The 13,111-nt window shown below is 45.4% G+C and overlaps 1 protein-coding gene and 1 non-coding gene across 2 annotated transcripts; one reads left to right on the top strand and one right to left on the bottom strand.

Annotated features, from left to right (window-relative positions):
* The first annotated feature begins 112 nt into the window (after positions 1-112).
* CPOX (coproporphyrinogen oxidase) lies at positions 113-9,683 on the top strand. Its single transcript, XM_009675263.2, has 7 exons — positions 113-557; positions 962-1,102; positions 1,812-1,922; positions 2,979-3,120; positions 5,492-5,710; positions 7,534-7,638; positions 9,126-9,683. Exons 1-7 carry the CDS (start codon positions 113-115, stop codon positions 9,211-9,213), a joined length of 1,251 nt encoding a protein of 416 aa, XP_009673558.2. The 3' UTR covers positions 9,214-9,683.
* A 2,799-nt stretch (positions 9,684-12,482) lies between these two features.
* TRNAD-GUC (transfer RNA aspartic acid (anticodon GUC)) lies at positions 12,483-12,554 on the bottom strand. The gene has a single exon. It is a non-coding gene; the product is annotated as a tRNA-Asp (tRNA).
* Between the last annotated feature and the right edge of the window lie 557 nt (positions 12,555-13,111).

Here is a 13,111-nt window from a genome sequence, read left to right as displayed (position 1 = left end):
CGAACGCGCAGCACCGGCACCGGCACCGGCACCGCCCGCGGTCCCAGCCCCATCCCCGCCCCCGCTCCCGCCCCATCCCCGCCCCCGCCGCAGCCTGGCGCTGGTGCCCGACATGGCGGCCGTCGCGCAGCTGCTCCGCGGGGCCGTCCGGGGCCCGCCCGCCCTCGCCGCGGGCCGCCGTGCGCTGGGCTCCGCGCCGCTGCCGCCGGCGGGGGCGGCGGGCTGGGGGCGGCGGCGCTCGGCGCTGGCGCTGGCGGCGGGGACGCTGGGCGGGCTGGGGCTGGGGCTGGGGCTGTGGCGGCGGCGCGCCGCGGTGGCGGCGGGGGAAGACGGGCCGGGGGCGGCGGCGCAGGAGGAGGAGGAGGAGATGCGGCGGCTGTGCCAGCGGTTCATGGCGCCGCCGGTGAGCGGGCTGCGGGAGCTGTGGCGGCGGCGGCGCGACATGCGGGGCCGCATGGAGCTGTTCATCATGGAGACGCAGGCGGAGGTGTGCCGCGCCCTGGAGGCGCTGGACGGCGGCGCCGCCTTCACCGTCAACACCTGGGAGAGGAAGGAAGGTCGGGGGGACCGCGGGGACCCGGGGGTGCCGGGCCGGGGGCATCGCGGGGACCCGGGGGAACCGCGGAGACCTGGGGCGAGCTGGGTGCCAGGCCGGGGGCCCTGCCCTGGCATCTGCAGGAGGCTGCTAGAGCTGCTGTCTGGAGCTTTATAAAGCTGCATGTTTCTTCCTTCGGTCTCCCTGCCCCGCGAGCATCAGTGTGCTTCTGCTGTAACGTGGTGCTATATAACGTAACACACCTTGAGGTGATGCCTGCCTCACCGGGCGCTTTGGCGGCAGTGTGACCAGGGTGGGCCAGGGTGACCCGGCCGGTGTGGAGCACGCGGAGGGTGAGGGTGGTTTGGGGGCGTGGGGTAACCGTGGCACAGGGGTAACTGTGGCACGGGGCACTTGCTCTGGCAGGCGGTGGTGGCATCAGCTGCGTGCTCCAGGACGGCCACATCTTTGAGAAGGCGGGTGTCAACGTGTCCGTGGTGTTAGGGCACCTTTCCGTAGAGGCCATGCAACAGATGAAAAGCAGGAAAACTCTGAAGGACAAAGATGGTAAGAAGTCTTGCGGAGGAGCCAGGGAGTTGTAACGTGTTTATTAACTTACTGTTTTAGGGGTGGCTTGACAGCAGAGCCTGACCTTTGCACTCGAGCAAAATGTAAAGGCCAAACTTACATAAGCACTGCAATCTCAAGGAGGGAAGTTTTCATTCATAACATGGTGGTTTCTAACCGTTAAGCATTTCACAGGGACTTTCACATCCATTAAAAAATGGTATCAGAATGTTTCTCCCTCTGTCTTGCTGCTTTAAACAGTATAGTGTAGCCACGGGTCATTTTTTTTAATAATGACACTGTAGTTCAACAGTGAAATGGCATGTGAATTACTCATTCAAAAGGTGGAGGGAGAAAAAGACCTGAAGGCTAAAGAGGTTTTATTTTTGTTCTGACTTAACAGTTGTAAAGTAAAAGGGTAATTCTGAGGGCAGAGTGGGGTGGAAAACTTAGAAGTGCTTCACGTTTTAAGTGGTCTTCATCTAATGTATGCTCTAACATCTATTTTTTGTAGCATTTTAGGCCCAATATAAAAAATGTATTTATTTTTTTCTGAGGCACGTTAAAACATTTGTGCATGGGAATAAGTTGCACTTTGACAATTACGTCACACAGCATGAGAGACTTTCACGTAGTAGAACAGTAGTTTGGAAGCAGGGGATAAATAGTAAGGCTCTTCAAATAAGTTTATCATCATCTTTTTCTCTAGGGAAACTGCCATTTTGTGCTATGGGTGTAAGTTCTGTTATCCATCCAAAGAATCCTCATGTTCCAACTGTGCACTTCAACTACAGATACTTTGAAATTGAGGAAGCAGATGGTAAGAATTATAATTCAGTGAAATATATATGAAGTGTATGACTTTGTGTGGAGGAAGCATGAATGCATGGTTATGGTAAGAGGTTGAGAACCAGTCCAGTTTTGTTACCATCTGTGCTAATAATTTGTTGTGTAGTACTGCATCTCTTAATATCTGGGCCTCTGTTTATGCATTTGTAAAATGAGTATAATGCTTGCATCTACATGCAAGCTACTACTCTTGCAGTAAACATGCTTGCAGTTTACTTTTTGCAAAGTACACTGGGGATTTCAGATTTAAGTACAACTGTAGGGTGATTATAAATGTATGCAAAACATCTATTCAAAAAAGCAATTCTCTAAGTTAATAGAAGAAAGGTCTGTCAAAGACTGATAAACATTCTGGTCAAGATACACCTCTGTCTCAGAAGCTGGGAGGACACACTGATAGAAGCATTGCTCTCTGTTTGCATCATGTTTTTTTTCCTACGTTTCTGCAACTTGCTATTGTCAGAAGCCGAATTCTAGGCAAGGTGGTCTAACGCTGAGTGGCAATCTATACGTTTGAACAGTGCATGCACCACTGATTCAAATAAAAGCTCAAAGAGATTCTTTGAATTATTTTATCGGAGTATTATGGTTCATTTCTAGTTAATTACTTCCCCTTCGTGTAATAATGATATTTCCTTTCTTTGGCGTGCAGTAAAATGTGGATTCTGAAAGTATCCAGGAAGTTGTGGTTTTCTTTCCTTGTATAAGCAGTGAGAGGTGTGACAGTAGGTGTTGCCAGCCCCGCGTCTTGTGAAATTGGCATCCTATAGCATCTGGTAGTCCGAGTAACCAGTCCAAAAATATTGGACAAATTTCACTGCTTTGAAATGTGTTTCATATCTTCTTGGAGTCACTGGCCATCACACTACCTTAAACTAGAGTTTTTCATGACTGCGTGAGGGAGTGGATGCAAACTGAATAACGGTTTTGTTTTGTATTGTGAAAATAGTTGTTCTTGGTGAACCATTAGCAATATATTTCTGTTTGGAAGTTAAATAAATAAATGTTGCTTGCCTCTCTCCTATAGGGACTAAACAGTGGTGGTTTGGTGGTGGAACTGACCTCACTCCAACCTATTTGAACAACGAGGATGCTGTACATTTTCACAAGACTCTGAAAGAAGCTTGTGATAAGCATGATCCAAAGCTGTATCCCAAGTACAAGAAATGGTATGTGGGGAGAGATGTGCTTGGATTGTTTTTTGTGGGAGTAGGTGGTGGTATTGAATAGTTCCAGTTAAGGGTATTCTAGGAACGTTGGTTTCTAGTGTGCCTTCTGATAAGTATCAGGAGATCGTGATGAAAAACAGCAGGTAAGTGCTGGGACAAAATGTATTCTACAGCAATTTGTTATTGACAAAGGCCTGAGTTTTTAAAATCAGAGGGCTGAAAAGAAAACTAGGATCCTACATCCATAGCCTGATTAAAAATAAGCTGACTCTGCAAGATACGGTGAGCCCTTGTCTCTGTCACAGACCTCGCCAGGCAACCTAAAAATTCCTTTTAGCCCCTGGTGTCAAACTAGGACAAGATTTTTGCCCTAGAAGCCCATCGACTTCTATTTGGACTACTAAATTCTGCTCACACTGAACTCATGGTAAATGCACATGTCTTTACTGTGAATTATTGGGCCAGCACTGCAGTTCTGAAAATCTCATTCCAGTTCCTCTGCCTTTAGTCTGATGTTCATTACTTTTCTTGCCAGGTAAGTAAAGGAGCTTGTCCTTAATGTAGAAGCCTCATAGTTTTGATGGAACTTCCTTTTTTATTTTTATTTTTCCAGTGACACCTTCACTGAAAGTTCAACAACATATTCTCTAAGGATACAAACTTTGTGTGTTCTTCTTGAGTTGAGAGATGCAGCTGATGAAATTTTTCATTATTAGCTGGAGGCTTGCTGCTCTGGGTCTGATATCCTATCTGCTACAAGCTATGGTATCCTGGAAGGAGCGTTACTCTTCTGTAAGCTACCAGGTCTTGTCTGAGGATAGGAGATAAAGTGGGTGGTATAGTTTGGGTGTGAACTGTTAGCAGAGAAGCACATCTTATCACTTTAAGACTACGGTCTCGTTCTTTGAGGAATTTTTGCATGGTAATTCCAAGTGCCTGCCTTAATGGTTGGGTTGTCACAGATCCCTTTGCAGAGCAGTAAGCTGTCAAAGCCAACCACCTTTTTTTGGTTGGAGAGAAGGACTCCTGTTCTTAATCTGAGGGCAGCTCAAGGGAGGACTACATTGTATCCCATGGATAAAAGGCAGTTTTTTCAATCCCAGCAGAAGTATTTGCTGTAAGCAGCAGCTGTATAGGGGCATGCAGTTTTCACTGCTAGAGTAGTGTGACTCTCTGCTGTGCTTATATAGAGTTGCCCCTGTTCCCACCTTTCTCAAAACAGAGAAACTCTCTTTGTTTGTCATGCTGTCCTCCTGATGTAGCTTTAAAACTTTTGTGTCGTGCCTGTTCTCTATTGCATTTCTGACTCAGCTTTTTTTCCCCTAACTCTTCCTGTGGTCATAAAATAAAAAGCTTATTCTCCTAATGAATAAAAAAATAACTTACATAATCTGTAATGTCTCCACCTCTATTGCTGTATAGTCGCACCATTTATATTACTTGAGAGCCATGATTGTGGATGGATACACGTATGGAAGGCTAGTACTAAACAAAGGCAGGGTTTCCTTGCTGTTAGTGGGTTTTACCTACTGCTTTCCCTCTGTTCCTTCCCCTGCTTGAAGGGGCAAGGCAGGGCTGCCTCAGCAAGTCAGAGAGGGAATGGATGCAATGAATCAGCTAATTTACAGTAATTACACATTTACACACTTTTCTCCCAATAAATATAAAATAGATTAATCCTCTCCTCATATAAGCTGCGCTTAATTCTCTCGCAAATTCAAAAATGACCAATGAACAGCCACTGGCAGAATGTCTCCAACTTTCAGGATTAATTATGAAAAAGCCTGCTTCCGGAGAAGGCTGCCACATTTTTTTTTTTCCTTAAGTGGTGGTGGCTTTCTTATTTGGTCCTGGGTTTTTAGATTCTTTTAGTTTTGATGCAAAAAGTAAAATAAATTCTTTCACCAAGGTGAAAAGGATAGAGAGATTTCCTTCCAAACCTATTTCATGTTCTCCTGAAAACTGTACAAATAATTTAGGATTTGTATATAACTGTGAACAAAGTCTAGAAAGAGCTCTTAAGGTAAAATTTGGAACTTCTTCCTTGTTGATAGAGGATGTGGATTGAATTACTCTATGTGGAAGCATCTATTAATTCAGAATCTGCCATGGTGTTTGAGTGTATGTGTTCATTCACTGTGCAGTGATACGTAGCCCTGCATTAACCATCTAATCAGAGCTTTACTGTAAGTGAATGCAGGACTGCACTCCTAGCTCAGCAGTGGAAAAGTGGGGCATCCAGCACACTGTAGGGAACTGACTTTTCATCAGTATTTCACTAGTGGCATCCTTGCTGCGCAGCTGTTTGGAGTTCTGCTTGTTTCTTTGAATGTTGCGTACCAAATTCATAATTGTCTGCTGCCCCTTCTAGGTGCGATGACTACTTCTATATCAAGCATCGTGGTGAGCGAAGAGGGATTGGAGGCATATTCTTTGATGACCTGGACTCTCCCTCCAAAGAGGAAGTATTCCAGTTTGTGCAGAGTTGTGCCAAAGCCATCGTGCCTTGTTACATTCCCATTGTGAAGAATCACTGCCATGACCCCTTCACGCCAGAGGAAAAGCTATGGCAGCAGCTTCGCAGGGGGCGGTGAGTACTGAAGGAGCGAAATGATGTATGGGAGGTGAACGAAACTGGAGAGAAAAGAATTGAACTAGTTCTTCATGGCTGCAGGCTTTATGACTTGGCATACGTTTTATATCATGTCATGATGTAGGTTATGTTTGCATGAGTAACTAGCCAGAGAGTTGCAACATTTTTGTGCACAGAACTGCTTTTGATATCCAATGCTCTATGGCCAGGGAGGGTGCAAAGAAGGCACTAACACAGCCTTGCCAATATTCCCCACTATCCTATGTCGCAGCACAAGCAACTCTTACAAAATGCCACAGCTCCTGACTCTTTCAAAAGCTGGGAGAAGTTGCTACGCTTTGTAGCAGGCATAAGGATGTGTGTGTTTTTTGGTGTCCTGAATCCTGCACTCTCCTTCAGTCTCACGATCACATGAGGAGCATGAAGGTGTCAGTAAGGGTGAGGGTGTCATGCTTCCTATTCAAACTAAAGCTAAACCCCAGAAAGTCATCCGAGAGTGCTTTCAGCTTGGATATGTTCAGCTTGTTAAATACATATTTGCTCTCTGTGATCTTTTTCTTGGCATTGAATTGAGTACACGGTGAACTCTTTAAGGTATAGAAGGGTTTTGTTTTTTCTAGCAGAATCTGAAGTCACTGTAACTTTAAAGACTTTAGAGGTTGCTTATTAATATGAATAACTATTAGCACTTAACTACAACTTAACTACTTCGGTAGATAAAACAATTGCTCTCATCTCTCTGTCTTTATATCCTGTCATGGTGTGAGTGTATGGAGAAATGAGAATCAACGTGTGCTTTGCACAGAAATAGGGAATCTTTAGTTTCTGCCTTTTCTGCAGAGAAACTGAGTGAACTGTGAAGGTGGCATAGAATGAGCATTCATGTTTAGATCACTGTCCTGCAGCAGTTACTGGACTGTTCCTGGGACTGTTGGGTTTTGCAGGATCCAGCGTGTGGATGGGTTGTAATATCTTGGTAAGGTTATATAAGGAGGAATAGATTCCCTTTAAGTTGCAGCCGGGACCACCTCAGCCTACTTATTTCTCTGCGTATCTTTTCAGGTCATTGGGCTAGGGAGAACTCCCCATTTCTGCAAGGAAAGAGCTCCTCCTTTACTGTACCTCTGTTAAACAGCACTGACTTCAGCAGATTACCCCTGCTGAATTGCCACTGCTCTGTTTCTGTGCTGGGGGCAGAAAACCACCTTTGCGTTCCCTCTATTCTGGGACTTACAGGCACCAGCCAGCACTCTGAAGCTGTCTGACTTCTGTGGCTTTCCAGGCCTCCCTAAGAACCTGAAAAGCTTGCTCTGATCTTGCTTCTGATCTGTCTTCCAGAAGGACCTTCAGCATGCAGAACTGCACAGGAGAGTTTTTTCACATGGTCATTTCCAGTTACTTTAAGGCTCTTTTTTATGTCTGCCACAACCACGCAAAAGAGCACTGGCACAACCAAGCTGAATTTGACAGCGTCAAGTTTGCTAGCAGACTTGAGGCCTGGAAGAAGTAAGCTAGCACAGCACCTTGCACAATGCCCTCCATGAATGGTTTGTCCATTCTTGTCTGTTAGAAACCTGCCTCTTTAAAAGGGTTGTGAAACAAGTAGCCAAGGTCACTACTTCCTATGCTGTGTGGAGTGACAAAGTCACGTTTTCTTTCCTACGCAGAAGATGCTAGAGAACAGTCGCCCCATAGCAACGTTCATTCTGTGACCAAACAAGGCAGAAAGACAGGCTGTTTTTATTTGATGTCTTTTCGTGAAGAAGGTACAAGCAATTTCTGATAATAAACTTGTTCTTATATCTCTTTACTCCCCAAAGGTATGTGGAGTTCAACTTGGTTTACGACAGAGGTACAAAGTTTGGCCTAGCAACACCAGGATCAAGAATTGAAAGCGTTCTTATGTCTCTACCACTGACTGCAAGGTAAGGGCATAGTTACATGGAGTTGCAGGCAGGCACTGTTCTTACTAAAATACTTTACAGGATTAAATCAAAGGTTTATCTTGGTCTCCAGTCTCCTAACAGTGTTTAGTTCACGCCTAATACAAGAACAGGCCAAATATATATATAGGTGCTTCTCTGGTCTGGTACGCTGACCCAACTGCCAATAATGTGTGGCCTCGATATTTTCTGGCAAAAAGTGTGTTTGTGTTTTTGGGGTTTTTTTTTTGTGCTTAGTATCTCTTGATAGATTCCTCCCCACCAAAGGGTTTTGTTTAGTAGCTCTCTGAAACCATGTGAACTTCTGACAGTCCTGACAAGCCTGTGGCAAGGTATTTCACAGTTACCTGTCCACTGTATGAAAAGGTGCCTCTTTGTTTTCCATTTGCACTTGATGATTTGACTTTTCAGTGAGTAACCAGCTTTTCTTCCTGTTTGTTGTCTCTATAATAGTTTTGTAAATGATCTTGCTTAACCTTGTAGCAGCACAGCAACTCTGTCACTTACTGTTTTTTCCCCATTCTAGGTTGCTTTTGGATATGTTAGATAGCACAGGACCTATCCTCATTCTGTGGCACTCTCACTAGTGGCCTCCCTCCACTAGGAAAGTTGACCTTTGCCTGCTACCCTTTAACCATGAGGGCAGTCCCGTTCTCACCATGTAGCTTCATCCTGCTGCCAACACCAGACGTGTTCCTGACGAGCTGGTGCAGCATGGTCCTACTTACTGATTTCATTGCTGGGATAGCCTTACCTGCTTTCATTAACATAAATAGCTCCCTTCACAGCATTAATGGGTGGTTCTGGGGTGGGGGCTGGGGGGGAAGAGAAAAGGAAAAAGTGGTACCCATGCCTCCCTGACTGCTGGTGCTGTCTTCCTCTGTGTCATGCCTCTTGCCTGCCTTTTCAATAAAAAGTGGTCTCTCATCACCCTTATTTTTAAAACAAAGAATAAACATGGACTGGTAGTGTTTCCAGGCCAGCTTCTGGCAGAAATTGTCCTGGGCAGCTGAAAATACTGTATAAGAGTGAAGTCACAGAATTTGAAGCTGGCAATTTCTCTCGGATCTTGTGTTCTCACTATCTTTTGTCTAGGTTCCTTTTTGACTCATCTTTCACATGATATTAGTGTGTTTAAAAAAACAACAGTTAAAAGATCTCTGCAATTAAATCTGCGTGGATTATGGAGTGAGGGGCATTACTCTTTTTTTCATTGATCTTCCAGCCTTTCCAGAAGTTGGGATAAAGATCAAGTTAACGTTTCTCCTGTCTCTCAGTGTTATTACTTGCTTTTGGTTTTATTGAACTTAATGATTTGTAGGCATCTCTGTCACCTGATGCGTGAGCATCAACTGTGTATGTAACTTTGGCATCCTCAGACAAGGCAACTCAAATCCAAACACAGCCCAATGTGGGACAGGTGTGAGCCAGCCAGGCAGTCTGAGTGATTGTGTCCCCTCTCCCTGCAGGTGGGAATACATGCACACCCCGCCAGAGAACTCAAGAGAAGCAGAAATCCTGGAAGTCCTGCGCAATCCCAAAGACTGGGTGCACTGAAGCGTATCACGAAGAAGAACGGATCACTTAGCCAATAAGAACATCCACAAACCAGCTCATTCAAATGCCATGCAATGGCAGTTTGAAGATAGCTGTTTATACCCTGATCTGGTGCCTTAAGAATGCTGTAGACTTGTCATAACTTGAAAATATGTTAAGTAAATCTTTAAGAGCCGTTTGATGAGCTCATGTTGCTATTGCCCCCTGTTGATGTTGCCTTGTGAAGGACTGGTGATGCGCGCACAGGACTCGTGTGCATGTTCCAAGAACTTCCCCAATGGATCTGTCTGACTGCAAAATGATGAACTACTGTGAAGTGTTCTCAAGTGAAATGAAAGCATTTTTTGCGCCGAAAAGAGCGCTTTTTCCAAAATATGTGCTGAATGGTACTGCTTACTCTTAGAAAAAGATAGGATGATTTGGAAATATATATATATTTTTTAAAAGAATAAAGGGTGTATTTGGTATGATGTAAGCCTCCTTAGAATCTGCTTTCAACTAAGTAAGTACCACGTTTTTCACAACTTCCTAAGTATATTTTGATGTCATCCACACTGACTTGCGAGGAAAAAAAAGTGCCGGAGAAAGTACTAGGGCTTCTTGGTTTTAATCTTTCTGGAGAAGTTACATTGATCGCTTTGTCTTGGGTATAGTCCCTTGTGCAAATATACCTAGGAAAGTGGAATTCACAGGTATGAATCACACAGACAAAAACGTTAAGCTGTGTTTTACCTCATTTCATCTATCAAGGAAGCATGTTAATAAAGTGTCTTACAATATTTATACTGCAAAAGTCCTCTAAAATGTGGTAAGGCTTGCCTCTGCTTGAATGGGCTCTTTCACCATATTGGTCTGAAACAAGGGCTGCCCTCTGAAGGAGAAACAGATTCAGCTGTAGCTGAGGGTGATCCATCAGCTGGTCTGGGAGATGAGCCTGTCTCTCCTTCCTCTTCACCCAACGTGTGGGAGCAGCTGTTAGGGCAGTATGCATTATGTATACCTGAATGGTCAAGAGTGGGCATTTATTGTTGAACTGTAAATGACTGCCTTTATAAGGGGAGGGAGACAAGTCTGGAGTTGCACACCCCTACTTGCAGCTGTCTCAGTCTTTATACAGGGAAGAGCAGATGGGAGTGTGACTGCTGGGGCAGAACAGGGTGAAACCTGGGTTTATTCCTGAGGCTGTCTGGCCAGTTTGTCTATGTTTACCATTTATCTGATGTGAGACATCCTTTACTATCTGATCAAGATATCACAGTGTGATGGCAAGAACTGGAAAAAGTGGAAAGGCATGACATACTGTATTCCACATACTTGCACAGAAGCAATGCCGAAATCATTATTTGTGCATGCTTATATCCAGACGAGAATCTCTTTCTTTTGCTGAAAATGAGTAATGTTTTACAGTTAGCAGAGCCTTATATAAATCAACAGGGCTCCAGAAATAATGCAGGTTATAGATTTACTGGGACCATACAGGCAGTCTGTGCTGATAGCTGAATATCTCACCTAAACATAAGGTGGTTGTAGCATGAGTAAATATGTAGTTTTTAAACCCAGCTCAGTTACAAGAGTGCAGCTTTGTGAGAATACTGGTTGCAGCCTGCTTTCCTGCAGCTTAGTCTGCAGCAATAAAAACAAACCTGATCTATATTTAGAGGAGTATCAGCTGTAGCAAAAGAGTGCTGCTAATTTATGCTGCTGCAACTTGTTTGCACAGACAGTCTTTCAGTGGACTGGCTGTTCATTCTTTGGGTATCAGGCCAATTTGGGCCTCCCACTTAAAAGTCCAGATTATAAGGATTAAAAGGTCCATCTTTGTTCAAGTGTTAGTATATCTGCTGCTTTCTTTTATTTGCTAGGATATTCATAATTTGAGGATGCTGTGAATAAAACAGCAAAAGCTGAAAATCCTTGTGGTGCTGGCTCCTTATAAGGAGCAAATGTGGAAATAGAGTTTGACATCATAAATCTTTGCTGCAGCATAGCTATGCTGCCAGAGAATACATAAAGCATTTCTGTGCAAGTAATCACTGGCTCTTATGAATTGTTGAAGCTGGTAAAAACTGGATGCTCTGCTTGTAAGAAAGAAGAGTCTGAAAACGGTAACAGGAAATTCTAAAGACTTAGAAACTAGAAAAAAAATAGAATACTAACATTCATATAAGAGGCTAGTTGCTTGGGATTTTGGAGGCTGATTCGGGTTTTGGTCAAATACATTTTAGGAGTGGAATGGGTTTCAACACTTTGTCTTCTTGTGGAGCTAAGGATTTCCTGAGTCAGTGGCATGTATTGCCAGTGAGATTAAGCAGAGCCAGTATGCATATGGCTTCACAAAACCAAAACTCCACCCCTAAACCTCTTGTGTGAATTGGTTTTAAACTGAGGTTTGCAATATTCCACACAGTATAAATCAGTAGAAATAAAAGCAAGGCCAGAGAACAGTTTCACTTCTACCAGAGTACAAATAAAAGCAAGACTAGTCGAATAAAACATACCCTGCACCAGACACTTTCAGTGGAAATCCCCACTCTCTCCTTTTTTTGATCCAAAGACAAAAAAATCTATTTTCTTCCAGTGGTCTTTATTAGTAGTAACTTTAAAAATGTATAGTGCTAACTCCCAGAATCACTGAATCCCTGTCTGTTGGTAGTCTGCCTCTTTCTATTGCTATAATTCCTTCCTGTTGGTGTCAGCAACTTTGTGGGCTGTTACAGATTATGCGAAATCATGCTGATAAGGGAAAAGTTACTGTTTAAGCAAGGATTTGAGAAATACTGGAAAGCAACTATGCGGGCTCAGTGAGACCGATAGTGAACTCCTGTTAGGTGGTTTATAGGATGCACCTTGGTGATGCAACTTAGCCGATCAAAGTACCTGCCTAGCAAACAGGAGATGCTGGGTTGCTCTCCCGTTTCCTCCAGGCAGCACAGCCTCAAGCGTCCAAGAAAGCAAACAAAGCAGAAGAAAAGGGCGGGTAAACGAGAGCGAGAGGGTAGGCCAGACCCATGCGTGCTCAGCAACAGCGGCTACTGCCCAGGGAGGAGGCCGCGTTGGGGGGGGGGGGGGGTGCTCACCCGGCGGCAGCTCCTCTTCAATCCTTTACAGCGCTCACTGCCTCCCTTCGGGACCACCTGCCGCGCTTCCCTTCACAGAGCGGCCGTTGACTGGGCCGCCCTAACGGCTCTGAGGGCGCGCGCGGCCGTTGCTCGGCAGCCCCAACGGCTCTGAGGGCGAGGCCGAGCCGTGGGCAGGAAAAGGCAGCGCCTCTCCCCGTCGGGGAATCGAACCCCGGTCTCCCGCGTGACAGGCGGGGATACTCACCACTATACTAACGAGGAGTGGGGTGCTGCAGTTCCCTGGCACATGCCAGCAAATGCCTTCTGGTGGGTTTCTGCCCTGTGCAGAAACCTACCTTTTGCCTAGACTTTTGTGCCTGAGAAAGGCTCACTGCATAGCTAGCTTGTGCCCTGCTGCCCTCCGCTCATCGTGTCATATATTTCACCCCTCCCGAAACGAGGAGGAGCCCGCAGCAGGGCCTGGTGAGCAGTGCAGCGGTGATGGCTCAGGAGTGCAGCGGTCATTGCTCACAACCGCAGCGAGGGCACTCGCGCTTGCAAGATGGGACTGAGAGGTTGTGTTGGCTGGCCCCAAGGGTGGTGGTGGGTAAGACGAGCAAAGCAATGTAGGACCATCCTTTGCAGTTTTCCTCCTAAATCCGTCCTTGAATCTAGTCCGTGGCACTTTCTGCACTCCAAACTCTGCTCTTCCTGACAACAAAACTGGGCTGGCTTCCTCCCCTCTCTGCTGCTACTGAGCACCTATGCCTTTGTGGAAACCAGGCCACTTACAGCTACTTTTCACTCTCCCAAGACAGACTCTCCATCTTCCGCCAGGG

Source organism: Struthio camelus, chromosome 1 (assembly GCF_040807025.1).
Source record: "Struthio camelus isolate bStrCam1 chromosome 1, bStrCam1.hap1, whole genome shotgun sequence".
Lineage (NCBI taxonomy): Eukaryota > Metazoa > Chordata > Aves > Struthioniformes > Struthionidae > Struthio > Struthio camelus.
The sequence above is the reverse complement of the archived record's forward strand: the minus strand, read 5'-3'. Positions and strand labels throughout refer to the sequence as shown.

What these genes read in the sequence shown, in the direction of transcription:
- CPOX (XM_009675263.2), top strand. Translation starts at nt 113, where the DNA reads ATGGCGGCCGTCGCGCAGCTGCTCCGCGGGGCCGTCCGGGGCCCGCCC. An exon ending in CACCTGGGAGAGGAAGGAAG is followed by an intron (nt 558 to 961) that starts GTCGGGGGGACC and finishes TTGCTCTGGCAG; the next exon opens with GCGGTGGTGGCATCAGCTGC. An exon ending in TGAAATTGAGGAAGCAGATG is followed by an intron (nt 1,923 to 2,978) that starts GTAAGAATTATA and finishes TCTCTCCTATAG; the next exon opens with GGACTAAACAGTGGTGGTTT.